Here is a 27,732-nt window from a genome sequence, read left to right as displayed (position 1 = left end):
AAAACAGTGGCTAACTAAATTCTCCCATTGACTGCCATGGCTTTTGGATCAGGCCCAGAAGAACGCTGGAATAAGTGGTGAAACATTTTATTTTCTAACTTTTCAGTAGCTACTGCAAACAATGGAAAACACGAGCACATACTTAGAATAACTTTATCCTTTACAAAAAAAATGAGGTCACACCTAAAAATACTTCCTCTTGTTTCTGTATAACTTCAGTTTATGATAATAGCTATTACACACATATAGTGAAGAGGAAAAAATAGCTTCCCAAGTACTGGGTAAAAACTTGATATTCCACATTAGAGTTTCTGCTCCAGAGGAAACTCTGAAGTCTGAAAGGATTCAGCTCTTTTATTTAAATAGCAGACTGAATAATCCAATTATTGGAAGGACAATGTGAAAATAAGGTAGTAAGTAGCTGCAAGTTTGTCTTATCAAAAAACTGCTTGGAGACAGGAAAAGCTATGTGATAACGACAAAATTTATCTGAACTTTAGTTCTTCATTTTGAAACAATTAGTGCCGTTATTTACATCCCTAGACAAAGTCCACACAGTTTGAATTTCCTGGGATATATACATGTGCTACTAATTTGTAACTTTGCTCTAGAATCCAAGCCTGAATCATCAGGCCCTGTCACTTTCTAGCACAAGGGTGTGTTTGTCCACTTATACCAGAGACTGATCCAGCATCTCCACATCTCCAAATGCGGAGATATTTTTCAAGAATCTACATTTTAAAAGCATATCCTACATTCAAATTTTCCTTTCCAACTTCTGAATCTATCTACTTTTTGCAGCTGTGTTGCCTTGTTCCAGATATTATCGCTACTCAACCAGAGGAAGACTGTTGTTTATGCTAAAATGCACATTTAGAGTGATTTTTCTATAACGCTGCATCAGTTCCCTGCTGAGAACACAGACTTGACAGCAAGCAACGTTCCTGCAGCCTCCAGAAAACTAACTTAGCTTTTACAGATAGCTCAGTGCTGACCTTGAGACATGAACAACATTTTACACGTTTTCCATAGCATCGTTACGTACTGAGAGAGCTATCTTGGATTTTAATTCTAAAACTGCTAGCGTGATTCATTTCTGAATACGCAGTCCCAATGTTCCTCTCAAAATATAGAGAAGCAGATGAAAGTGAATTCACAGTTGCTGTAGGAACAGAAAAACGTGCAACTGCTTTAGAAAGCATAGAGCTGATCCTGCTTCTTTCTCTGGCACTGGGTATTTTACCACTGACTGGTGAAAATGGAGCCAAGATAGCAATTTTCTAACAATTTCAGGCAACAATTTTTCAGCTAAAAACACAGGAATATCCTCCCACCCTGGTCCAGTCCTCAGCCGGAGCCGCAGCCCTGCCAGCACTGTTAATGTCATTGTTTGTGAAGCATATTCCCAGTCTCGCGCACACCCACGCAGGGCTCCAGCTCCCAGCCACGATGTCCCCCCGGCACATTGTTCCAGCTCCCCACACTTCCTCACCTCCTGCCCCGTCCCCCTGTGAGCCCTGGCCCCCCACACCATTGTTTGTCCCCCTGCACCCACCCTGCATTGTTCTCCCCACCTGGGAGGGACCTTTCCTACCTCCCACTCCCCACAGAAGTTCATGCTTTCTCACCCACTTCCACATTCTCCACACACCTATTGGCATCAAAACATTTTCACTTTTTGAAAGCATGTTACATAAACTTTCATTACAACATTTCACAGCTTTTATGGGTTGTGGGCACTCTGCCTTGAGAGGCCAAGTCCAAAATATGAAACAATAAGAAGACTTGTACTTCTTCACTCCGGGCTTTTGTATCAGTACTAATCTTAGGCCTGATCTAAGTGTTACTGGACTTGCACACAGAACACAAAAGGATAGACCAAACATACACTGTTACCATAGAAGGAAAATACATAATGTATACAAAGAGAAATTGACATTATTATGCTCTCACAGTATACAAGAACGGAAGTAACTGGCATGATTTACACAGCCTCCACTGTTACAATAAATACAGGTTGAATCCTTTTCAAATTCATGTATAAGGCCAAGTAAAATAAAATTAAAATAAAAGAAAATTTAAAATGTACTTCTCGAAAAGAGAATAGTAATAACATGCAAGTCAAGCATTAATTATAGACAGGATATATAAACATAAATATAAACATATGTGGGTGTGTATATACATATGTACAAAATGTGTGCCTATCTAAACAGAGTACAAAAATACTTTCATTCATTTCTCAATTATGTAATTATTGATATTTTTTTCCATTCAAAATGAATAGAAACAGATGAAGCTATCCAGATAGCCTATCACTGTTTTGGCCACCTTGTTTTCTTTTACACTTAATTTTGTATGAAGCTGTATTTTTCACATAGGCATATGGGATACTATAATACACAAGTTATATTTGCTTCTCATTCCTTTCCTGTAAGATGCTACTTTAGCTATGCTACTTTCAAAAATATACTCCCTCTTTCCATGAAATCATATCTATTAGACAAATAGTATGATTTACAAACTGTACATCAAGCTTAAAGTATCAGTGAATCTTTGTTAATCCTTGAGAATAAAGCGGCTAAGCATGCCCAAAGTAGATTAGGCATAGAGACAAAAATAAATACTTCATTCTATTCAGAAATATTTAACACAGTTGATATTTTAATACACAAAAAGCTCACACTTACCATGACTGATGCGGTGAAACCAGTAGTATGCGAAGTCCACTCCCAGAAATGTCAAATACCATGTCCACGGTGAGTCCCAGGGCAGTTCAAAGAGTCTGTAGTTATTCCATACGTAGATGTAACTAACTAGGTCAACACTTCTGAATAAAACACTGAAACAGAAAACCAAATAGTTTTATCAGTCTATTTACCACAGGAGTCTTTTTGTAACACACATAAATTGTGCAAGCCTCACAATCTTTGTCAACTAATAAAAACAACACTGACTTCATAGATCTGAAGGAACAGTACTACTGAGTTTTTTAAAACAAGCTCTCACCCACTCATCACCTGCATTTTGGCATGAAGCATGCTCATTAAGCAACCATTAAGCAGTCATTCCTTCCAGGTGGCACAGTGCTTCTGTTCTCACCTGCCTGGAAGAAACTCATTAATTCTCAAGTTCAAAGTAGTGGCAATCATTTTCAATTTTCAATTGTATGATTATTGTAAAAGAACTAAAATCTTTACCTTAATATTGTAAATATGATGCAGTTTGATATGAGACTGAGGATGAGTAAGAGAAATTACTAGAGAATCTTACAGGCTCAAAAACTGTGCCCATGAGAACCTAATGAGTTTTAACCAAGGCAATGTGCAAGGTGTTACACTTGGGTTGAGGCAATCTGAGATAGGAGTACAGACTGGGAGACCTCGCTGAGGACAGCCTTGCAGAGAAGGACTTGAGGTTCCTGATGACAAAAAACTGGACTTGAGCCAGTAGTATTTGCTTGTAGCCCAGAAGGGGAATGGCTTTAAACTAAAAGACAGGAGATTTAGGTTAGATTCTAGGAAGATCTTTTTTACTCAGCAGGTAACAAGGCACTGGTACAAGCTGCCCAGAGAGGTTGTGGATGCCCCACCCCTCAAGGTATTCAAGGCCAGTTTGGACAGAATCCTGGGCTGATCTAGTGGCTGGCAACCCCACCCATGGCAGGAGGGCCTGAACTAGATGATCTTTAATGTCCCCTCCAACCTAAGCCATGATATGATTCTACGATAATTCCTTTTCTGAAGTTCCTGACTGGTTCAGCTGAGTTCAGTATAGAGTGGATTTAATGCTAGGATTGGCACACAGAATGTGTGAGAGCTCATTCTGAGGATGCCATTTGTCTCTGTCCATACCTGCTCATTTTTGTGTCACTATTTTTCATGTAGACGATTTCAGTGTTTTAGTTTACTGCACAGCCCCCTAAAAAACTTGAATCAACAGAACTAAGAGGACATATTATATCCTTTCTCTTCCAAAAGCTTGTTTTACAGCCTGGGAAAACACTGATATGTCTTACTGGCCATGTAGAATTGTACTAAACATTCTTGAAAATAGTATGATCATGCACTGTCCTTTTCAGTAGATGGACTGAAATAGGAGGGAATCTCAGAAAATGTTTCCTTTTCAAGTCAAGAACCATGCTCTCACTGAACTTTGTGGTCATCTTCATATTTTCACGGAGACATATATTCAGTACTTCCATGCCTCCAGCATTAATACTTCTTTCCATAATAGTATTTTAAATAAAATTATTAACAAGAAACAAAGTAAGCTAAAAATCCAAAGTTTCCAATATTGGGCATCAAGTAGGATAGCATTACATCCTCCACATCATGCAGAGAAGATGAAGGAGGTGCTCCTTGGGAAGATGAGAAATAATGTATTTTCCCCGGCCAGCTGCCATACCTTACCTGCAACAAACTCATTCCTACACCTAATACAAATAAACCAATCCACGTTTTAGGCAAAAACAAAATGGCAACAAAACTCAAACATTTTCATTTTGGCAACAGGCAGATTAAAGATTTCTCTTAAGTTGCAATGGCAGGTGTATCTGCAACTTCAAAAAATCAACTGATCTATGCCCAGAAGTTGGACCTTACACACCTGGAACATGTTTAATTTTCATAAGAGCTGTGTTCTATAAATATTTTTAAAGAAGATTATATATGTCCAACCAGATTTTTGCTATTCACCTCATGAGGCATCTGTAAAGGTTAGTATAAATTCTCAATCACTTTCACAACAGGTCAGAAGGGAGCTGATATTATTCAAACACAAAGAAATGGGCATTTCTTAACATCTTTTCAATGGCCAGGAAATTTAAAACACCTTTTGCAACATACAGTATCAGTTATTATTAGGTACTGTTTTCTTACTTTATTCTTTTGCTTTTATTAACATATAATGCCTTTGCAGTACATCCAAAGATATGTGGACTGGTACATTTTCTCCATTTTTGATCAGCTTTCAATATTTCACCCTTGAGTCTTTTTTTTTTTCTTTTCATTTTTTCCACAAGTTGAGGCCAAGGTGTAAAACTTGAGCTACCCTTACAACACATTTTTTATGTGTAATTTGCTGTACAAGTCAGAATTTGCTTATTCTTTCCTTCATGCTTGAATCACAATTCTACAACACATACCACTAGCTGATTACTATAATTAATTTGGAGCAATCCATCATATCACTGTGCAATGCTGGAGAAAGAAGAGTTGCTTAGCTTTTTCTTTTTTTTTTTTTTTTTAATTTACAGTGTGATAGATAGAAAAGTCCAGAGCTTGCATTCAATTACAACTCCGAAAGTTCACTTGGAGTTTTAAAGGTTTATATTGCCTATTTTTTCTCCCTCAAGTTCCATTTTCACTTCTTGAAAATACTGAGGAGAACTTAAGAAAACGTTTTCCTCATTTAAATGTTAGTTTTTAACCATAAATATGACAGAAGTAGATAGCTAAGACTTTTGTCATCTAGTCCAATCCTCTGCATAAGGAGTAATAAATTCTAAAACAGAGAGATTACACAGAAAACCTTATTATATACATTACATTGATTAGTCTTCTTGGATTTTGAATATTTCTACTGAAAATTTTCTTATGATGTACAAAGTAGGCACTTAGGCAACTGTTTTGACTCAGATAGATGGTTTTTCTCTCTTAGTTTCTAAAGTTCATACACACTTTATTTAAAGGTGACAATATTTGTTTTAATAAACCATTTCCCCTTTCTCCTTCCACTAGGTCAGATTATCACTTCCTCTGATTAAAAAAGTCCAAAAAGGAAATTCTGGGAGATGAACTCTCCATGTGGACATGAAGATCTACTTACAGTAGATCCCAATGGGATAATGAAGGAGGGAAAAGGTGGAGAAAATTCAACTGGAAGAACAGGCGGCTGACTCCTGGCAAAAATAACCTGTAAGTCCTGTTTTGCTTCCTCCAGCTCACAGATCAACCTTTGAGCCTGGAATCAGCTTTCAGAAAAAGTCTTCCATGGTCCCCAGAACAGTCAACGAAAGTGAGAAGGATCAGGGGGCAATAGCTGTTGTCTCTCTAAGCACAGGGAAAGAACTGTATATTGAAAGTGAAGTCCGCAAGGAGACAACCTAGGCTCTTGCCACTGCTGCAGTCACCACCTCGCATCACACTGGGACACGACCTGGGGCCCCTGAGCTAAAAAACACAGCTCTACAGCTGGACCTACAAAGCCTCAGCTCTCAAGAGCTTTAACAGACTTGCATCCTTGGAGGTCAGACACAGAGGGAAACATGTTAAGACACCTCGGTCAGGAGGTTATATTATCATTAAAAATAGTGAGGTATTACTAATACATTGTTTCCCTGGGTTAAACAAATTAAGTTTTCCCAGCCTGATTCAACTACATCAATGTAAAGTTTCAAAATGTTGAACAAAGGCAGTTTCTCCTCTGTAATTGGAAATTATTCAGGCTATATACGTAACAGCAGGATATATGAATAATTAAAAGGTCTGTAAGCTTTTGTTTCAGCATGGAAACTGTAAGGATTTCCATTTCCAAAGACCCTCATAGAGCTTTCTTTTTCAGATGAAAAATTGGCTCCAGTCACAATTGAAATAAACATTTTGATAATATGAATTCAGTAAAGAAGAGAAAGGGGAAGGAGGTAGAAGAGCCTTGAGAAAATGTCCATTTGCAAAGCAAAGCAAACCTTCTGCAACTGAAATCCCCTTTTATTTCCTGTACAGGTGCCAGGTTTTGAACAGACACCCAATTTATTACCTTGTCAGCTGACTTATTAGGGTTGACACAAATCGAACTGAAATATGCCTGACATACTGCAGTCAAGGCTTTTTTCACACTTTAGCATAAAGCCAAACTTTTCACAAGATGGAGGGAAGGGGAGAGGGAGCTGTGGGAGTTCTATTCCCTGTTTTCTATCATCAAGATGAATATGATCCTCTCCCATTCTTAATATGCAAAATCAGTCATGAAATAACCTAAGGCTAAAAAATAATTCACCAAAATGATACATCTGGGAAATGATTATCAGGCTCTGGAAAGCCCTTGATTACAGGAAATAGCACCTACATTTTGAAAAAATGTTCCCACCAGACACAAAAGCTGAATTAAATGCTCTCCTCTTCCTCAGTATGGCTTTCTTCTCTGGCATTTTAGTCTAAATAATGCAAATCCCTGGTTTTCCTCACGTGGAAAAAAATATTATCAATTCCAAAGCAAAGTGAAATAGAGGTAAATTTGGTATTCCTACTAGCTGTGCTACATGCCCTCTTAGTCAAGATGTCACCTTACAGAGCTGTTTTTCACCAGACCTGATCCTGCTACACTTTCTTTTTTTGTCCTCCAATTCAAGACACCAGTATTAACTTCTAATAGTGGGTGGTATCAAACATGAAAAAAAAACAGGCTTTGGAAGCAAAAGGCAGTATCTTTATTCTTAATATCTCCTGCCTGTATAATCTGAGTCATTTATTCTTTTCTTTGCTCTTTCATACATAAAGAAGCAATCAATTTTAAAAAATCAATATTAAATATTTAAAATATTTTTGTCAGAAATTCCACTGCCTTTCACAATACAACCCATGGCAATAACACCTCCCATCCTAACTTCATATGCAGTCCTTTGGTAAATTTATGTACAGGTTATCTTTTAAAAATTTTAAATTCTTTATTTCTGTACACCTGTACTTCTGACAAGGAAGCTTGTTCTTCTTCCTTTATAAAATGGAAATTGCATTTCTTAGATCTATTTATACCTAGCCAGAAGGCTTAGTGGTAAAATGAGTTCCAGTAAATTCAGGACATGCAGTGTTAGGAGATACTAAAACATCATTTTACATGAAGCAACAGACCTGATGTTTTAATGTTTATATAAATAACACCATGCAAGTGTAACATAAGAGCTTAGTATGTTCTTTTGATAAAGAATTTTAATCTCTCCTACTTGCTGAAGAGTGGCTATTCCACTGAAGTCAGCAAATCTGCATTAGCATTTGAGTTAGATTAGGAACAAGCCTATTATATTCTCAAAAGTCACATAGGCAGAAGTTATGAGTTATCTAGAACAAAGAAAGAGGTAACACAACTGTTCTCATAGTCAAATAGCTTCAGTGAGATATAGTGCATCAAATGTTGAAGTAAAAAACATTTACATAATTTTTAGTGAACAGCTTTTGCCATGATTCTGAATTTTTCAAGTCATAGTTTGTTGTTCACACAAGACTAATATTTTCATTAATTTAGAAAATTACGGAGAAATTTTTCCCCAATTTCCATAACGCAGCAAACGGTTAGCCAGTTCAAAAATGCTACCCCGGTGCTCCATCTAGTGGAATTCTGATTTAAGCCCAATAAATGTTTTAGCAAAGACCAGTACTTTACCCAGAAAAGTACCCTACATAGTTTGGAGTAGGTGGTTTCTAAAAAAAGAATTCCATGCATGCTCATGAAATTTACCTTACTGAAAAATATAGAATAAAAATATATGCAATAACTAAAGGTTTTGAGAAATTTGTATATTTTGTGAGCTTCAGAGATTACTGAATTTAATAACATGTTTTTGATAAGAGTCAACTCAGTTCACAGCCTGTGTTTTCACAGAAGACCACAAATATATCTGAGAATAAATGTTAACAGATGGTTTTTACATTTCAAGACATGCTGGTGCAAAACTGGGCTCTGATATTTATGAATTCAAAGACCTTTATTTGGGCCACTGTCTAGAAAACAAGAAGTGATGCAGTACTAAAAATGTAAACAAATACAAATTCTGAAAACTGCTGTCTCATTATTAAGAGGTTACAACTCAAAAGAGCGATTGGCTTCCTGACAGGTTTGCATGAAACATGGCAAGCTCTTGAACATCGTCGTAGCGACTAGTTGTTTCAGTCAATTAGTTTGAGAACATCCTGATTCTCCTAAGACTCTCTCCTATATTCTGCTCTTTAATGCTTAGTACCTTATACATCATTTCATTAGAAACTCCGGAGCCTTAAGCTCTGGCTCAGAGCTTTCCTTAGTCATCACCAGAAAGTAGCACGCTACGCACACCAGGCTGTCCACAGCTACTCACTGGTACTCCTGCACTCTGCCAGGAGTTGTGCTCACACAGATGCTTTCCAGCATGTCTCAAACAAAACAAATCAGGTTTGCAAAATTCTCCGTTCAAACTCCTGACTGTCACCAATCTGCCCAGGGGAGTACCCACCACTGCCACAGGTGGAGATGGTAACAGGGGTGCAGGGAGGTGGTGATGAACATATGATGGCAGGCAGGAGGTTCTGGCGTCTTTTACGGGCACAGCTAGATTCAAACTTTTGCAAAGCCAGTGTAGCTTATACCAGATTTATAAAGCTGTGTTAAACCAGGACAGCAAGAAAGTAGCAATATTCATGAGGATTAAATAATCAAGTATTTACTGAGTCACCCCCACTCCATTCATTGATGATGAAGTAGGCCAACAAGAAAAAGGAATTAGAGCAAACCAAGATTGTTCATGTATAGTTCCTGCTACAAGCTTAATTGAACTGAATTAGAAAATTCCCTTCCAGAGTCAGGTCTGCCTGCTGAAAATGCTGCCAATTCCCATGCACAGCCATACCCACTTTGTGATGCTGTTTATTCTATTCTAATTGCTTTACCTACAGAGAATTAGTGACTTATTTCAAAACTTATTCTTACAGAGCTGTGAGGGCTGTGACCTTTGGCAAAATGTGGGAACAATTAGCAGAGCATATGAGACAGTGCAGCCAGGAGGATATTATTATGAAATACATAACTGTGCAACTTATTTGAAGAGAGGGAGGAATGGGATGGTGAGTAGATTCTGTCTCTTCAAACTTGTTATCTATTAAAATTTTTTTATGGAAACGTCTATTGACAGGCAGTGTCCAAATTGCCATAGACAGCTGCTGAAGTTGTGGAGCTGTATGCTGCTTCACTTCAGTGGAGACTAAACCAGTCAAGCTGCTGGCTGCTAGTTCTACTCGCCTGCCTATCTCTCTGCAGTTAAGCAAATACCTTTCGCTCCTATACTGATCTGAAATGCCTTAGCAAGGGATCAGATAGACATCTTAACTAACACAAGAGAAAGGGATGACTATGTCAGTGAACATAGGAAGAAGTGCAGTAGCCAGAAGTACGGTTGGTGTAGAGGCTCAGCAGCCTTGCTATTTAATCAGGTTAAGCGATTACCTTCCCATTTTGGCCCCATCTGCTCATCACTGCCCTAAGTCTGGTGGTTACCAGCCCTCAGACCTGCCAGCATAATTGCATGCATAGCTGCTCCCTGACCCAGCTCTGTCAAAATGAATGCAGCTGAGGTTAAACACCTCTTTTATAGTTCTTGGGGGGCTTTTGTTTCTGCTTTTAGCTGGATCACTTTGTCAGGACCAGGTTAGGGAGCAATTAAATGCACAGTTACGTTGGCAGATCTGAGGGGGCAGCTGGACCAGAAGCAACACATCTGACCATGGTCTAAGTAAACAGCTGTCCAAAGCTTTATTCAAACAGATGTGGAGAAAAATGTAGCTAATAAGTCTTGAAGTGAAATTTTAATTTACAAGAGACTGCACATATCAAATTTTCTTCTAAGAGATACAATCACTAGCTTAGGAGATGATAATTTTCCGCAGTTTTAAGCATAGTGAAATACCTAGGAGGTACTTTAAATGGATGTATTGATGCAGGCCAGTATTTTGCATTCTGTTAGGACAATGCCAGCTTCATGGGGTTGTGAACTGCTTGCACCAGTCTCAAACAAGGGCATTCTAATCATTTCTGCACACTGTTACTAATTAAGCATTGAGAGGTTCTGTTTTCAGACCTCAATTTTACATACATTTAGAAGTGGGTAACTCAGTTCTACAACAAAAGAATCAAATATTACTAATCTTGCTACCCTGACTGCTTTTTTCCATGACCATTTCTTGTTCTGGTACAAGATTTTGTGAAGCCATGGTAAGAACTGATTCAGATTCGTATGATGGGGGAAGGTGCTCAACGTGCTTCCTGGGCCACTTCACCACAGAGCAACACAAATACTGATGCTGGCAAAAGGGGAAAGGAAGATCAGAGACAGAAATAAGCAAACAGAATACAAGTCAGGCAAGGGTGTTTCATTTGGCAGCAGTTTTGACCTAAAATGTATGTGAAACCACCCCTTCAATCTAACTTCTGGAATTATGTGAAATCCAGATCTGTACAGAACTGAACTGTACTGGTTTACAGGAGAAACAGGATTTGTACTCCTCTGAATCAACTACTGCTGATGTGCATCTGAGTATCTGAGCTGTGTAATGTGAACTAACTCAAAAGCATTTTCTGCTTTCTTATGTTCACCACCACTTCAGAGAACTTTAACCTCCCTTGTTTCAGAAAACAAAGTCTTTAATATATAAAACTTGTAGTGTTCTCTTCAGAAATAGGAAGTTCATTGCAGATTTGACTGACAAAACCATTAGACATATAAATTCGCACACACACTACAACTGTACTGCAGATCTGTGCTCTAAAAGCTGGCAATTGAGCATGACCATAAAGAACAGAGACTTTCCCAACTAGTTCGAAAATATACCTACCTCAGTTATCCCCCAAACACTTTTTGATTTGATTTATGTTCTGCTGCTTTAAAAGAAGAAATGGGCCAATATTAAATAATGCACATACTTGTATAGAGGATACTTATACCAAAAATAAACTTTCTCTTGGGACAATATTTTTAAAGCAGCATTTAAAGCTTCCTGGCAATGGTTTGTTAGAGAAGTTAGTTATTTACTTAGAATAAAGTTCTCAGAAATTTTTAAGCCACCAACATTTAAGTTGCAGGGAATAAGGTTAATAATTCAAATTTTTCCCTTTCTTCCGAATTACTTTTCTTTGTATATAAAATCTAGCAATCACACATGCAGAGGGATGCACAGTATTGTATTAAAGCAGAGAAAATTATATTTAAGAAACGTATGGACTATTTTAGAAGAAGTGATATGTATACACAAAGCAACTGTACTTACTGTATGCTGTAGAGTCTAATAAGTCTAAAACAAAACACATTACCTTCTCTGATTAGACTTTTCCTCTTGCACCTATATATATATTTTTTTATATTTGGCTAACAAATATCAATAATTTATGATTTGCATTTTCTCCAACAATGAAGTAAGAAACACTGAATAAATATTGTTTTCCCTGAAGAGACACAGTACTTGTTATACAGACTGTGAAATGGAAAAACATGCTCACAGAATGAATATGGTCTGTGACTCCTAATTTTTCCATAAAATCTAAAGACCTCCATGCAGTGACGCATCTGAAGCTTCATTCTAAATAATAGACTGAAGCCCACCATTTTAGACTCAACCACAGATTTTTTTTAAGGAAGTGGCAAACCATTGCTGCTAGTTGAGAAAATGAAAATTAGTCCCTGGGAGAGGATACAATCAATGGTGTGTTAATCTAACCTTCAGCTGTTAATGATTTGCACTCCTATTTCCCCTGATGCTGTGGGTTCTGCTGAAATATTGTTTTAGCAGTTTCTGTCAGCTTTCCCTACCTTTTTTTCTTCCTGAAAAGGAAAGACTGAAGTGAAAATCTTAGCAACGGGTTTTGTGCGTGCTACTTTTTTTCCAACCCAGTTCTTTCACACTATGGAAGCAGAGGGCAGAAGGGTAAACTGTTTTGTTTTTTCAGTTCAAGCCTTTTTAGCTATTCTAACATTTCAAACTCTTCCTGTTTATGAAAGGGTATCTACTCTAAGCAGTTACTATTGGAACTCTGTTATTAACATGCAACTAAATAGTTTACAAAGTCTGTTGTTTTGCCTGCTTCTTTGATATTCAGTCAGAAATTTCAAAGCTTTTTTTTTTTTGAACCACTGAGAAGAGTCTTGTTTGTCCAGCCATGAGAGAGTAGTGCAAGTGACCCACTGAGGCTTCTTGTGCTGGTAAATCAATGAATAAGTGTCCTGATCCTGTAGATTTGCCTGGTCCTACAAAGTTTGCGTTCCTTAAGGATCGTTTTGTTCACTCAAAATAACTTACAAAATATTTCTTATCCAAAAGAAAACTGCCTAGCCCACAAGCCAAATTCTGCAGCAAAGTACTGAGTGCCAAAATAATAAAAGTACTCAGCACCTTGCTAAGCTGCGTTCCACACATGCAACATTAGTTTTCTTAACAAGCATTTGTTCCAGGAATTAGTGCCTCTGAAGCATTTTAGTATTCCTTAAATGCAGCCAAAAGACCTCAAAAAACCATTTAAACTTCAGCACACATATCTCAGTCCCCATGTTTAACTTCATCTGTCCTGAATATTTCAGATAAGAAAAATAAACATGGTAAATCTGAAGCATACTACTGTCTAGAGAAATATGAATATGTTAAAGAAAATGATATTTGGACTATCTCTGCTTTAGCTGCACGAAAATGAGAGTAAGCTTTCATTAGTGTTGTGTTTTGGTGCACACAAGTTCAGTACTTAAATTTGTAATTTATCCTAGCTTAAAATATAACAAATTCAATGTTCCTCCTTCACAATCATGTTCACAAGTCTTATTAAAAGTGCATAAAATTGTTTGAATACAGACTTCATGCTTTTCCTTTATTACAAAGACTAAAAATACTGTACAAATTCAAACATTCAATAAATAAAGTGGATGACTAGCAGATTTCAGAATTTAAGTAAGAAGAAAATGGATATAACTTGTCAGTACAGATTTTTGTTGTTGTTCCAGTGCTTTTTAAATGTATTTTATCACTAACTTAGATTGTAAAATTCACAATGACAAGAATGAGGGACCTGTAAGTAGTGAAGACTGCATTTCACAGATTCAAATCATTTAAGGATGATCAAATATATCATCCATATATTTCTGTGTGGCCAAATTTAAGAACACATTGCCTATGAATGAGGAATGTAAACCACAATCTAAAAAAAGTATTTGAGGATGAAAGATGGCTCAAAGGACTAACATGGACCTGGGATATATAAAGAGAGGAAGAAAAAGTAGAAATAGAGAACAAATGACTTCATTACTTGGCACTGATGTATCAGTTTCTGAAATATGGAGTGTATTTGAGACATCAACACTAAGAAGGCTGAAAAACTGTTGAGGATTTAAAAAAGAACTGTGGGAATATTGTAAAGAACTGAAAATATATTATACAGTCAGATTCAAATAATTGAAACTTTTCTTCCTGTAATGAACAAATTATATGCAATGATGGTAATCTGTAAATTCACACCTAGGAAACAGAAACCTAACCCCTCTTTAACAGAAAAAAAAGTAATAAAATCTACCATCTGGAAGTTCACATAATGAAAAGTAAGATCTAAAACACAATATTCCCCAGAATTATTTAGAGTATCTGAAAAGCACTTAAGAATTAGTCAGATTCCCCATTAGTATATATTTAGTATTTAATAATAGGCATTTATTTAAAATACATTCACCATGAAGTAATTCAAATTAATCATATGACTTCTATGCAGAACAGAAGAAATAGTGATCATAACATTTCTCTCAAGCATTAGAATCTTTTAGAACTCCACTGAAATCAGACAAGATAATGACTGAATTCAAAGCACTTTGAAAATGACTTTAAGCAATATAACATGCATACTTACTCTGGAAGTCGAGATAGGATACCCAATGAAAGAGAACTTATGCCATCATTGATCCGACCTGGCAATTTATGCTGCTGAACCCAGCTGACAGCAAACTCTAACACAATAAAAGCAATGAAGAACGGAATGCTCTGCAAAACAACGGAAGAAATAAAGAAATCACAACACAAGCAAGATTAGATCCACCTTTTCAGAATCCTTAGAAAGAAACTTTTTACTCAGAAGGTGGTGAGGCTCTGGAATCACTGCCTGAAGGAGGTGTGGATACCCCATTCTTGGAGGCATTTGAGACCCCTAAGTTGGAAGGGCCAACCTAGAATAGCCTGATCTAGTGGGTGACCAACAGCTGGTGCATTGGGAAGGTTCCTTCCAATCCAAGCCATTCTATGATTCAAAGAGCATCTTATGTCACCATATACTTCTCAGCTTGTATAACGCGATGGAAAGCACAGCAGAGCAGCAAAGTCCCAGGCCACGGAGAGTGAGGATCTACTCAAACACAGCAGCAGTGGGCACAGAAACAAGAAACTGCTTACCTTCAGAAGTCCTGTAAGGACCTCATGTAGGCAGAGATCTCCAGATGAGATGCCCTCAGCTCCACTGCCAACACTTAAATGAAGTCAGGGAGGGGTAAAGCCAGGATCTTCCTTGGGTGGCCTTACCTTCCTAGAAGGCACTCAATCACTGGTTCAAGCTGTGACTTAGCATTTCCTTTACAGGCTAGCTGTCATCTTTCTAGCTACTCTTGCACCCTGATAAATCCAGTAATGCTCCTCGTGGATTTTATAAACAAATACAACCTACTAGTCTTTCATTTCATATATACAACCAGCATAAATCCAGTGCAATAACTCCATGCCATATAAATTTATATTATCTGCACATAAATTCTTGAACAGCAACAAAATAAAATACAAAACTCTTTCCAAACTCATTTCTCATATTTAAGTAAATCAGTGGTAGAAGCAACATTAGTGGACACCTCTAACCCCAAGGTAAAACAGAATCTGCTTTCAATTTGTTATGTATTTTTTTGATAGCGTTCAGCTACTGAATCCAGCATCCAATAACACCATCTAAAAGAGATATTAATGTGAGGTTTTTTTCTACTTGGCCTATCTATTACCACGCTTTTCGCTGCCGATAGTAACAGCTCTTCTGTATGAGTTTTCACCAGAGAACCTAGGAACTATGTGAACTAACTATGAAGCCCATTCTGACCTTGGCCATAACATGTTTTCTTTGCAGACCAAGTAGCAATGATGAAATGCACTCTTTTTTCTTTTGTGTTGGCACTAGCTGTGAAATCATTTTCAGCCTTCGAGAAGTAAACTGTAATATTGTGTGAGACAAGCATTTTTCAGTCACAACACTGCTTCAGCCTAGGATTTAACTCACTGTATATCCTGAGTCTCAGATCTACAGACAAATTGAAAACACACAAGAACAGCGCCTACTAGTAAAAGGTATGGGCATAATTAGTAATAGGACTGCAATACTACGACAATGTTATGCTTCATCACTGCAGATGGCTACAGCTATTTTCAAGTTTTCATCAGCATCCTGAAGAATGAAAAAAGACAGACCAGAAGTAATTGGCAGAGCATATGCATTCAGGGGTTTTTGTTTATTTGTTTGTTACTGATTTTTTTTGTTTTTATTGACACAGAAGTCCTAACAGTCTTTGCAGTTCACGGAAGGAAACAGTGATGATGGAGCAGTGACCAGCCCCCACCAGCCACCATCTCCACCACAAAAGGTTATGCAGCAACAAAAATAGGAAGCAGCAATTTTCCTTTCATCAGATCTCTGTGCATGTGAACATTACTTAAACCATCTCACTCTGTAGGAAAATTTAGGTCACCTTTTCTGTGGTATTATAAAGCATAAAATTCCCACCATGTTTTTAAGGGATAGAGAAATGCAACATCAATGAGTTTTTATCCCACCATTAATTGGAAGCAGCATATTGTCAGCGATGTCCCTCTTAGTCTTCTATCACTGCCCCCTTCAAGTGACCTGCAGACACGTGGATCCACACACTGAAACCCTCCACAGTGCTTGTGACTATCCCATATTTTCATGGAAGAAGCATGATGCTTCTGCAAATGCCACTGCATTTTGGAGGGTGCTCGTTTTTGTTGCCAAGTGAGACATGATCCGGGAATTCCTAACAGGCTGGGACACCAAAGAGACTAAGATGGATATAGACCAGATTGCTCAGTCAAAAAAGAATGGGATGATTCAAACCATGCAACCAGCAAGAGATTTATAGTGTCTAGGAAATGTGAAAGTTCATAAACTGCAGCAGCTCAGGGTTAGGTTACAATAACAGATGAACGAAGATTAATATCAACATGGCACTTTTTAATTTAGATGCCTAGCTTGCATTTTAGATATCTAAAGGCCTCCTTGGGATACCCACTAGCTGATGATATAAAACCTTTGAAAGCAAAGGAAAATGTAAGGATAAAACCTAAACAGTTCCCAGCAAAAACAGTGTGGTAAATCTGATACTTGAAACAATAAAAAGCCACCCTCCATTTGAAATCATTGAAGGATTCTAGAAAAATATAAATGCTTCTTGTTTTATTTTAATTCCTTCATTTCTAGGTTATTAATGTTGTGTTTGTTCTTTTTTCTTTTAGTTGCTATAGCTGAACAACAGATCCCTAACTTATCCAACAGGCCAGATAATTGTGCTTGCACAACTAGCGGAAATAAAAATGGTCTTTGCAAGAACAGCTAAGGAATATTTGACCACAATATTAAGAGTCAGCTTTAGCATAGACTAGAGGCAGGTTTGAAGTTATAGATATGGAGCAGCAGAAGCTGCACTTCAAATTGAATGGACTCAGAGCAGAATAACTGGAATTCTTTTTTCATGAAATGAAAATAGTATACAGGTAATATATGATGCTTGTATTCTATGCAGCACTTTACCTATAACTTCTGAAATGGTTAAAATACTTCAATTTATACTAATACAACTTCTTTCCCACTGACTTCATTAAATATTTTCTTCCCACTGTGAAGCTGTGAGGCAGCCAAGATTTGACAGCACTTTTTGACTCACAAACAGGGAGTGTCAGAGTAAAGAGGATAAAGAAACATTCAGGCAGTCTTAACCCCCTGCCCATCAAGGAGCTTGGAAAATTTGTGACATACCTTTTAGTATCTAAAAAATTACTACCTCTCCCCCATACATCCACATTATGCTGTGTTCAAAGCAGATCAAAGTGATCAACTGCATCAAGACTAGCATGTACTATTTCTATGAACATAATACCTAGTAGTTATTTTCACAGGTCAGGATTTCAACAAGTTACATGCCATACAACCAAAAGCAAGTGGAAAAAGTGTAAGACAGCAGAAGGGTAACAATTAAAACTGAAAAAAAGGAGGTGGTCAAAAAAGCAATTTCCAGTAGCCTAAACATTTGTTTTGTTGTTTTTTTGGGTTTTTTTTTTTTTTTTTTTGCTTTGTTTTGTTTGGCTAGTAGTCTTTTTGATTGATTGTTGATTTGGTGGTTTGTTTTGGTTCTTTTTTTCTTTTTTTTTTCTTTTTTTCTTTTTTTTTTTTTTCCTCTCATTTATAATGACTATAAAGACATTTAAGGAACCCCAGGAGGATAGATAGTTCTGGCAAAATTTTTAAGCATTGCCTCTGCAAGCAAACTGGTACAAAATTAAGCAATAGCCACTGTTTGACTCCTGGGTCAGAGACAGCAGCTGGCCCATTTTGATATCTTCTGATCTATAAATGTTTTATTCTGTTTCCACTTTCTTTCTCTTCATCCATCACCAGAAATGCTTAAAGGGGATTTACGTTAGCTTTTGTGGGTTTCGTGAGTAACTGAGCCATAAATTGAAAGTCTTACATCGAGTAAGAGAGTTTCCCTTACAAGTAACCAATACTTAGAGAATGTGAAGGACCATTTTAAACCAATTTTTACTTCATACAGTTGCAAAAAAATAGTACTCTCAGTTGAAACTCAGCATAAATTCACCATTTTATTGCAAGCCTTGAAACAGTTTATTTTCTTAAAGTCCCAGGTCCTCATAATGTAAGAATCTCAACTTTCACGCAGAACTAAATAAGCAGGTTCTGTGCCTCATTATTTAGAAGCAAAGCCTAAAAATGTGAATTGAGTGTAAATGTGAACTTAATTTTTAGGCTCTACAAAGTAAAGAGTAAATAGCAAAGAAAAACAGTAATTACAAAGTTTAATGTTTCCATTTTTGAGCTTTCAGCAGAAGGAACCAGTGCTCTCTCCTCTGAGGTCTGAGTACAGGGAAGTCTTTATTGAGCATAACTGATAATTCTAGAACACAACAAGAAGTGAAATTGTTTCTGCTCATGAAAACAACGATCAAAAAGGATTCCCTCCATCCATCTACTAAGTGTGAGAGAATCCAGGAAACAGAGCACACAAAGTATATTTTTAGATCCATAGCATATGATGCTTGCAAAAGGACAAGGTAAACACTGGTACCCTTTGTTGGAGTCAGGGTCTTCTAACCTGGGGAAATATAACTAACTTGTACTTTCTCTTCACTTTCTTGAACTAAGGGGAAATCATGGCTTTCAAAGCCTACATGACAAAAGCACAAATAAAAATTCCATGATTGTGGTCCATAATTTGGACCTCTTGTCACATAGTTTTGCAGACCAGCTATAAGGGTTATTTCTCCATGTCTCTGCTGCAGAGCTTTGCTTACAGGTCTTTGGTAACTGATCAGCCTATGTTTTGAATGGTATCTGGGGCCTTCACACACAGATATGCCAACAAACAGAGCACAGTGCAGAGATCTGGAACCTCTCTGACTCTGAAAATTGAAGCAATATAACCACAGAGAGAAAGTGCATTGAACAGGTTAGGCTAAGTTACTTGGTTTTCAAAATCAGAGCTACTTCGCTATTTCTGTTGTTTGCCTCACAGATGTAACTACATGACTGAGTCCAGATCAAAGGAGCTGCTCCTACAAAATGACCATTCAAATGAACTTGAAGGTTCCTTCACCCTTCTAAAGACAGAAGGTACATATCCCCACAGCTACATTATGTGATCTAATGAGCTAGGAACATTATCTAGTACATGACAGACCAGACAAGATCTAAATCTCACATCTGAAGCTCAGATTAAACAAAAACCCCCCCCCCCCCCGGGGGGGGGGTAGGAGTCACTAATTTAATCTGTAGCTTGTTTCACATCATCATCATCACCACTGTTTTTTTAGAGCGAGTAATCTGAACTGAAGCCTTCATTTATTACCATCTCAACACAGTTACAAGCAGCCGGAGAGGAACAGAACAGTTACTTTTACCCACAAAGGTACAGCCAGAAGAGCTCAGACCAAGGTTATAGAGTTGAGATAGTTGGACCACTATAAGACTTTTACACACAACAGATTTATACTGACAGCAAATACATCAAGACGGATTCCAGCTAGAACTATTCCAAGACAGCAATTACAGGAAGTTTAACTATTCTGAGAAACCTTTTCTAGTGTAAGTTTTTTGCTAAATACACATTCCCTTATAAACTTATTATGAGAGCTATACAACAGCAGAAATCTACAGGCATTTCTATAATGCTAATTAAGAATACTTCTGCAAATATTCTTAACTGTGTGCTCAGTACCAGGAATAATGGGTTAGGACAAGTTCTGAGCAGAATAGGCAACAAGCTTCTATGGCAGAAGGAAAACCAGGGATGCTAAGGAATGGTGCTGGCAAGAAAATGTGTGACACTCAGCTGAAAATGTGGGAATATGGGAACATTAAAAGAGATAGAGAAAGGCAGTAGGTAGAACTGGAGGGAACAATCAGCTGACTAGGCAAAACTGTCAGGCTCTTGACAGACCTCCTTGACCATCACATTATAGCTTAGTTGCACAACACCTCTGAGGAAAGCAATCCCTCAACCAGACACTGTGTGCACAGGTTGGGTTTGCTTATCCTGTCCTAAGGGACAATGTCTGCTGATAGCCACCATCAGCAGTGGGTTGCTGAATGCTGAGATTTCTGGTAAGCTGCTGACAGCACTGCACAACCCCATAACACCCCCACTACAGCCCAATAGCAGCCGCTGCACGGCAGTTCAAGATATGTGCCATGATAAATATGTGCAATTGGTAGGACAGAAGGGAGCAAAGGTACCTCCATGAAAGCAGATACGCCGGCAGAGTGGGAGGGGAGAAAGTGACACACTGCTGCCAAGGGAGCTCTCACACTGGACCTCTGTACTCTTGCCTCGGAGCTATAGGAGACAGCACTGTCCCAACACAAATATTTGTTCTCATTCTCTTAAACAACCTTTGTGGTTTTTTTTTTTTTCTTTTTTTTTTTCTTTTGAATATGAATTGTTTGTTTAGTTTTTTTTTCTTTTGGGCTGGTGGTACTAACTTTAAGGGCTGAGAGCTGACTTTTTGATCTGTAAAGGTAGGATCTTGGCCTGAATAGCCTGACAGTGCCATGCTTTCTGCTTTACTCAGCACTGCCAATTTGAACAGCATTAACATCAACACTCAGATCTGGGCTGCCCCTCTGAAAACTCTACCTCCTGCTATCAGGAGTAAGTACTCGAGCCTTCATTTATAATGCATTAGAAGAGTACACAGCTTGCAATCAGTGAAAGATAAGGTATTTCATCTTACTTTGGGTGCCCTTTTGAGGTCACATCTTCCCCAGTCCTCTGGAAAAAGGCAGGTGGTGCATTGGCACAGGGTGGGTGGAGAAGCTGGCAAAGGATGCCCCCGGGAAAGAGAAGAGGGGGCTCTCACCTTCTCTACGTAGTCGGGCACCTCCTCCAGCGTGCGGAACGCGCTCTCGCTGGGCGACAGCACGTAGAAGAGAGCTCGGAGCTGCTGCCCCGCCGTGGTGCCCATGGCGCCGCCGCTCCGCTCCGCGCCGACCCGGCTCTGCGGCTGCCGCAGGTGCGCCGATGGCGGGGCCGTCCCTGCGCCCGCTGCACGGGGGCACCGCGGCCGCGCCCGCTCTGACCTGCAGCCCGGCCCCGCGGCCTCGGTTCGTTTCTCCTTGGCGCTGAGGTCTTTGCTGCAGACAAACTGCCTACTTTCAGAATCATGCTGCTGTGCAGATTCTTCTCCTATTATTTTTCAGTGTGTCATTGTGTGGATGACCTTCCAGTATTTGAAGGGAGATTATAAGCAGGAAGGGAAGCAGCTTTTTACCTAATAGTGATAGGTAAGGGGGAATGGCTTTAAACTAAAAGAGGGGAGATTTTGGTTAGATGTTAGGAGGAAATTCTTTACTCAGAGAATGGTGAGGCAGAAGCACAGGCTGCCTGGAGAAGCTGTGGATGCCCCATCCCTGGAGAAATTCAAGGTCAGGCTGGATGGAGCCCTGGGCAGCCTGAGCTGGCGGGTGGCAGCCCTGCCCAGGCAGGGGGGAGGAACTACCTTACCTCTGACGTCCCTTCCAACCCAAGCCATTCTGTGATTCTTTGTTTTCCAGAAACAGGGTGAGGTGTCCCTGGCAGTTCTGATCAGCTGCTCTGGCCAGTCAAGCACTCCACCTGTGCAAAATTCTTATTTTTTAGTTATAAGAAGGGCTTATCAAGCTCAATTTTCTATTGCTCAGATTAATGTGATTACAGCGAAGGCAGTCTCTAGAAGCCACTTATCATGGTTTCCTTTATAAAGGATTGATATGAAAAAACAGTAAAGTCTATTTCTTGCTTGTTCACTGTAGAAGTTTTACAATGACTGGAATAAGAACAGGTGTTGTACATTAGGCTGTTGATCTGAAGCTCAGAAACATGCATTTCCCCATCAAATGTTTGTCAGTCAATCTTCATATGATTGGCAGTTGTAATAGTCAGAACCTTTGTGATAAAATAGATTGTCCAGAAAGAAAATAGCATAATATCCCAACACTCCCTTCCTCACAAGTGTTCAGTTTCATTTACAGTCTTTGCAGATGAAATGGACTGTACGTTCTGCCATCAATGATCTCACTACACACACTGCTAAGTTGTTCGGAAAAAACATCTGCCTTGATGTAACCAATTTTTTTGAAAGGAACTGTGACAGGTACTGTGAGCTGAATTTTTTTGTTTAGGATAAAAAACATGTAGAATTTTACATTAAAATAATTATAATAATGCACCTATGATGTTTGGAGTCATAGAGTTACAGAAACATGGATTCACTAAGGTTGGAAAAGACCTTTATGATCATTATTCCAACTGTCAACCCATCACCACCACTAAACCACATCCCTCAGTTTGAACAGTTAAAGTTTAGATTTGAACAGTATCTTACAGTTTTAACAATGTAACACTACAATAGTACAAGAATACAACTTCACTGGAAATATTTTATATTAAGCTGAACAGAGCACAAGCAGTTAAAAATAATCAATATTTGGGTATTCTCTTAATGTGCCTAGTTTATGCTAGTAAAATGATGTTGGTAATACTGAAAAACTTAGTAAAAATCTTTGAAAGTGCATCCTTGAGTTCCTAACTCCAGTGTTAATTAATGGCTGTTTGAGGTTCTTAAAAAATTATTTCTAATTATTAAATTCTAAAACCTCAATTCATTTAAATGAAACTTCCATATTCACCCAAAAATCATGCTTTTCTTTCTAGGTAGATTTACAGTATGTCGAAAGTTTTCGAATGCAAAGTCATATGGTAATAAATGCCTTTTCACTTAGATTAGCCTAGGTATTCCTGTGGCATTACTCTCGCATTCTGGCTCCTTGACCTCACCCTAACTGAGATTCTCAATCGCAGCATCCTAGTAGGCTACACTGAGCTGTCGCTGGTGTTCATTTTGCTTCACTAGCATCTCACATAGATAAAAATGATCAAACCTGAATCCCATTTAAAAAAGGAACAAAAATAATAAAAATAAATGTACCGGTATCTGGGGATTGATCTGCTGCAAAAAGAACAGTTGCCAGGGCAGGGGAGCCAGGTCTACTGGGGATATTTGAAATATAATTGAAGAACAACTACTTCATATTACACCCTTCTGGGAAAGAAGGGATACAACAACAGTTTTTTGGAACTCAAAACTTTTAAAATTATTTTGGAATCCCTTTTCAGTGTAAATTGTCACTCAAGTATCACGACACTGAAATTCTTGTGTTTGAAACTAGAAGAAACCATTCGGATTTGATTATACCTCACCGGGGAAGCAGTTGGTTGTGTTTACCAATTTCTGTGCACAAGGAAGAATAGATAGATGACAGCAATAAGACAGCTACACCTCTTCTGAGAAGGAGAACAATTTTTAGATGGTCATCCATAATCTGGCTGTACAAATGTCACTGATGTTCTCTAAGCACTGAAATTTGGCATACAATTTCAAGTGCTCACTCTTATCTTTGTTAAGAAAAGAATGGAAAATTAAACATCCAGGAATGTTGCTTTAGTGAAAGGCCTAACTGTTCACTAAACAATGCCCCCTCCATTCACTGACCTTGTACGACCTCCTTAGAAAGGCACCGATTTATTTTTTTTTTAATAGTAAAAAAGACACACAGATTAACAGCATTTTGTGGGTTTTTGTTTTGTTTTGTTTCTCCTCAACAATCGCATCCTTTGCTGCCATCAGAAATGCAAAAGGATGTTCTGTCTGGAGACTGTGATTTTGCTGTTGACCAGCTGATCATTCCAGTAACCAAGGCAACAAAAGCCTCTGTTCTACTTAGAGGAAATTGGGGAGCTGGCCTAACACTGTCTGTAGGTGGATCATATTTTGTTTTCTCCAAAGAACTCTATCCCACCCACTTCATGAACTGAGAACGCCCAGACGCTTCCTGTTTGGGTCTCTCTGAGCACTAAACCAGCACTAAATAATAAACTCATAAAGGGAATTAGGGCAGGTTGAAACTGGGATGAGCAATATAGTCTGCCTTGGCAGTCATTCACAGCAACCTGAATCACATCCAGAGCTGGGCTGGGTTTAGCATACTCTACTTACGTGCTGATATCTTTGTGTGTAGAATCAGTTTATGTAAGTATATTGTGTAGATATAATAGAATTTTCTCATATCTCTGATCCAAGTATTTAGTACCTATATTTAAGCTTGGCAATGAATGTTATTAGGAGAGTGCATCTGTGTTGTTACAAATCTGTTATTACAAAATATTTCAAACGTATTTCCAAGTGATAAACCCTACATTGTATGATACCTTCTCAAAAATATTCAACATTTTTGTTAGCATTAAATAAGCTAACTATATTAATGACCAGTTCTTAATGACATCATAACTGACTCCAGAAACCTGCAGTAAGGATATGCTGTGTAGTGATCATCCTAACATCATGCAATTAGCCATTTGTTGCAAACTCCGCTCTTTTCTTTCTTCTATGCAGGACTGCTAACTATAGAGCAGTAACCAGACATGAATATTCTTGATTAATTGTTCAGCTCATTCAAAGATTGCTAAGATGTCCAGAGAAAGTAATAGAGCTTCTGGTGATCTGTCAGTGAATCTCTCAGTGATACTAAACTTGAAACTTAATCCTCCACGTTTCTTTGTTAGTATCTGTTTTGATCCTCTTGGAGGATTTATTTTAAACAGCGATGTGCCTGGTGTCTTTCACCTTTCTCTTTCAGAAAACAGATTTTTTGCTATCATTCTTAAAATTTTCCTCTGTTCCCAAGTATAAGGACCATTGGAATCAATTGCACCTTAGACTCTGGTGATCCCCATTTGGTGGGTCAGCTGCTGATTTTCCATTGAGAGCAGACAGCACTGCCATCCCCCTTCTCATTTATAACAGGCCTCTTCCTCCTCTCACCTTGCCCTGGCAACCAAATCAAATTCCACGAGTTGATTTAACTCACAAAATTGCTTTGCAATAAACTAGTCCAGAAGATGTGTATGTGTGCATATATATATACACACACACATTATTACTGCTCTAGTGTGCTAATTGGCTTGTAGAAGCCCAGGACACAAAAGATACAACCACACAGTTACAAATCAGAGATGGAGATGGTGTCGAAAAAAGACTTCATTTCCACAGCAGCGTAATATTAGATCAGCTGAACAGCTCATGGATTCACTGTCTCCTATGCATTTGCCAAGTACAGGTTATCATGCATCAGCATGCAACTACATTCAAACAGTTCACATTTCCTTTACATCTTTTTAGTAACTGCCTTTTTAGTACTTATCTATTTATTTATTTTCCTGGAAAACCATCCTCTAGTAGGATGGAAGCTTTTCCTGTTATTTGCCTGTTCACATAAGAAAGAAACATTCTGTGGTACCCCTTATTTTAGCTGACACACAGATTAGATCATAGGGCATCTTCTGCAAGGAGAGAAAGATGGTGCTGTCCTTTGATCCACAAGTGATAGCCAGGCTACAAGAAAGCTAGAATGGTATAGTCCATGAAACACAGTAGGTAGAAAATCTAGCATGGGATGAGAAGGCAGTGGTCTGATTAAGGAGAGAACATAACTGTGCCTGAGAACTGCAGGAGGATGGCTCTCCAGGAGACTCCATAGAACTTGTTTTAACACAGAAAACTAGACAAGGCTGAATAATGAGAAATACAGAGTTTGAAGATCACGGCCCACCCTATTAAGATAAAGTGAGTATCAGAAAAATTGACATTTAGGCTTATATTTGTATTACACTTCTATCAGCAAAACCTCAGTTTTCTCTAATTCAAAAGTTTTAAACTTTTAGTTTAAAAAAAAAAAAAAGCACCACCAATAAAAACTACTAACAACAACAGAAACTCATTGCCACCAAAAAAAACAAAAGCAACCAAAATAATAAGGAAACAGAGATAGAAAACTCTTTAGTGAAGATGCTGTGCTGACTTCAAGGAAGAAGAGGAAGTTCATCCTGAAACTCTAGATTTTTAGGAGCCAGTAAGAAGCAGAAAATACTCAAATCTATTTGCATGTTAACCTTCTTGAGCAGCAAGAGTTTCCCAAGGGAGCCTAAGTGGTTTCAGCTCTCCCCCACTTCCAGCTACATGCTGTATACTCTCACTGCTTCCCTTGTGTAAGCTGGGGTGGTCACTAGGCACTGAACTGAGCCATTTCAAAATGCTTAATCAGCAGAAAAATTAGCCCAATAAAACAAAAAGCCAAAACTGGCTTCAGTTATTATGAACTGAAGTCAGGAGACATTCACATGGAAAGGATGATCAGGAAGACACAGTAGTCTAGATTCTGTCCTGCTGAGGAAAGCTTGGGAACTTGAGAACGTCAAATATATCTCAGTATCTCATACCCAAACTCTGTAAAAAGATGTTTCAAGGCATGTGTTCTAACTAAAATGATTGTTCATCCACATGGCTCATTTCCTGGCTGCTGAGCAGTACAGCTGTCCATGGGTTGCCTCCTAATCTGTCCTGCCCATCAGGTGTTCAGCTACAAATGTAAGTAACTGGTGAACTCTCAGTTAGGTCAGAACCAGTATTGCCCAAAGCTGGCTTCTTGTGCTGCTTATCTCTGTGCAGCCTCTAACAAGTTACTTTTAAACCATGCACATCTTCACACCATCTGATTAATTCATGGACAGTTCTGATACAGACACAGCTGCCTCATGAGTCAAGAAGCAGTCATCAGGGTCCAAAGCCTGAGGAACAACACAGGAGCTAATTTTTAAGGTTTTTTCCTTATTATATTTTTCCAGCATTTTCTTCTCTTGAAATACTTTAACCTTTTGTTCCCTCTGTGAAGAAATATGTTTTGTTTTTTTTGGTGGGAGAGAGGATGGGATGGGAGTTGCTGGAAAAATAAATTCCATCTTCAAGGCAAGCCTATCAAATAACTTTAGAAGAACAGCCTGCCCACCTGTTGCGGGTGTTTCCAGATTTTATTTGGCATGCTCTGCTATGAAATTCCCCACACTTTTATTCCTGAAAAATCTTTTTAGTTTAGTTTATTAGGAACACCAAGAGTCAAGTTGTTGCATGCTGTAACCTGCGTGGTACATCAGCATTATGTAGCACACAACCTTAGATCCAGAGTAGATATCATCCACATCAAAACTATTTGATCAGACACATAGTAACTTTTTTAGTAGGTCTTTGTATTATCTGACAATTGATTATAACTGATTATTTGGTATAACCAGAGCTATCTCTTTCATGTTTTTAAATT

General features: G+C 38.3%; 1 protein-coding gene across 5 annotated transcripts in view; it reads right to left on the bottom strand.

Moving 5' to 3' along the window:
- AGMO (alkylglycerol monooxygenase) overlaps positions 1-21,531 on the bottom strand; it is a 182,446-nt gene extending 160,915 nt beyond the window's left edge. For all 5 annotated transcript variants that reach the window (XM_042888540.1, XM_042888542.1, XM_042888544.1 and 2 more), the window contains exons 1-3: positions 21,405-21,531; positions 14,620-14,750; positions 2,691-2,842 (exon numbers count right to left, since the gene is read on the bottom strand). In XM_042888540.1, coding sequence (XP_042744474.1) covers positions 2,691-2,842; positions 14,620-14,750; positions 21,405-21,509 — 388 coding nt within the window. In that variant the 5' untranslated portion in view covers positions 21,510-21,531. The remainder of the gene's footprint in view (positions 1-2,690; positions 2,843-14,619; positions 14,751-21,404) is intronic.
- Between the last annotated feature and the right edge of the window lie 6,201 nt (positions 21,532-27,732).

Source organism: Lagopus leucura, unplaced genomic scaffold (assembly GCF_019238085.1).
Source record: "Lagopus leucura isolate 7727_CA_CO unplaced genomic scaffold, USGS_WTPT01 Super-Scaffold_100157, whole genome shotgun sequence".
Lineage (NCBI taxonomy): Eukaryota > Metazoa > Chordata > Aves > Galliformes > Phasianidae > Lagopus > Lagopus leucura.
This window is presented reverse-complemented; position numbering and strand designations above follow the sequence as displayed.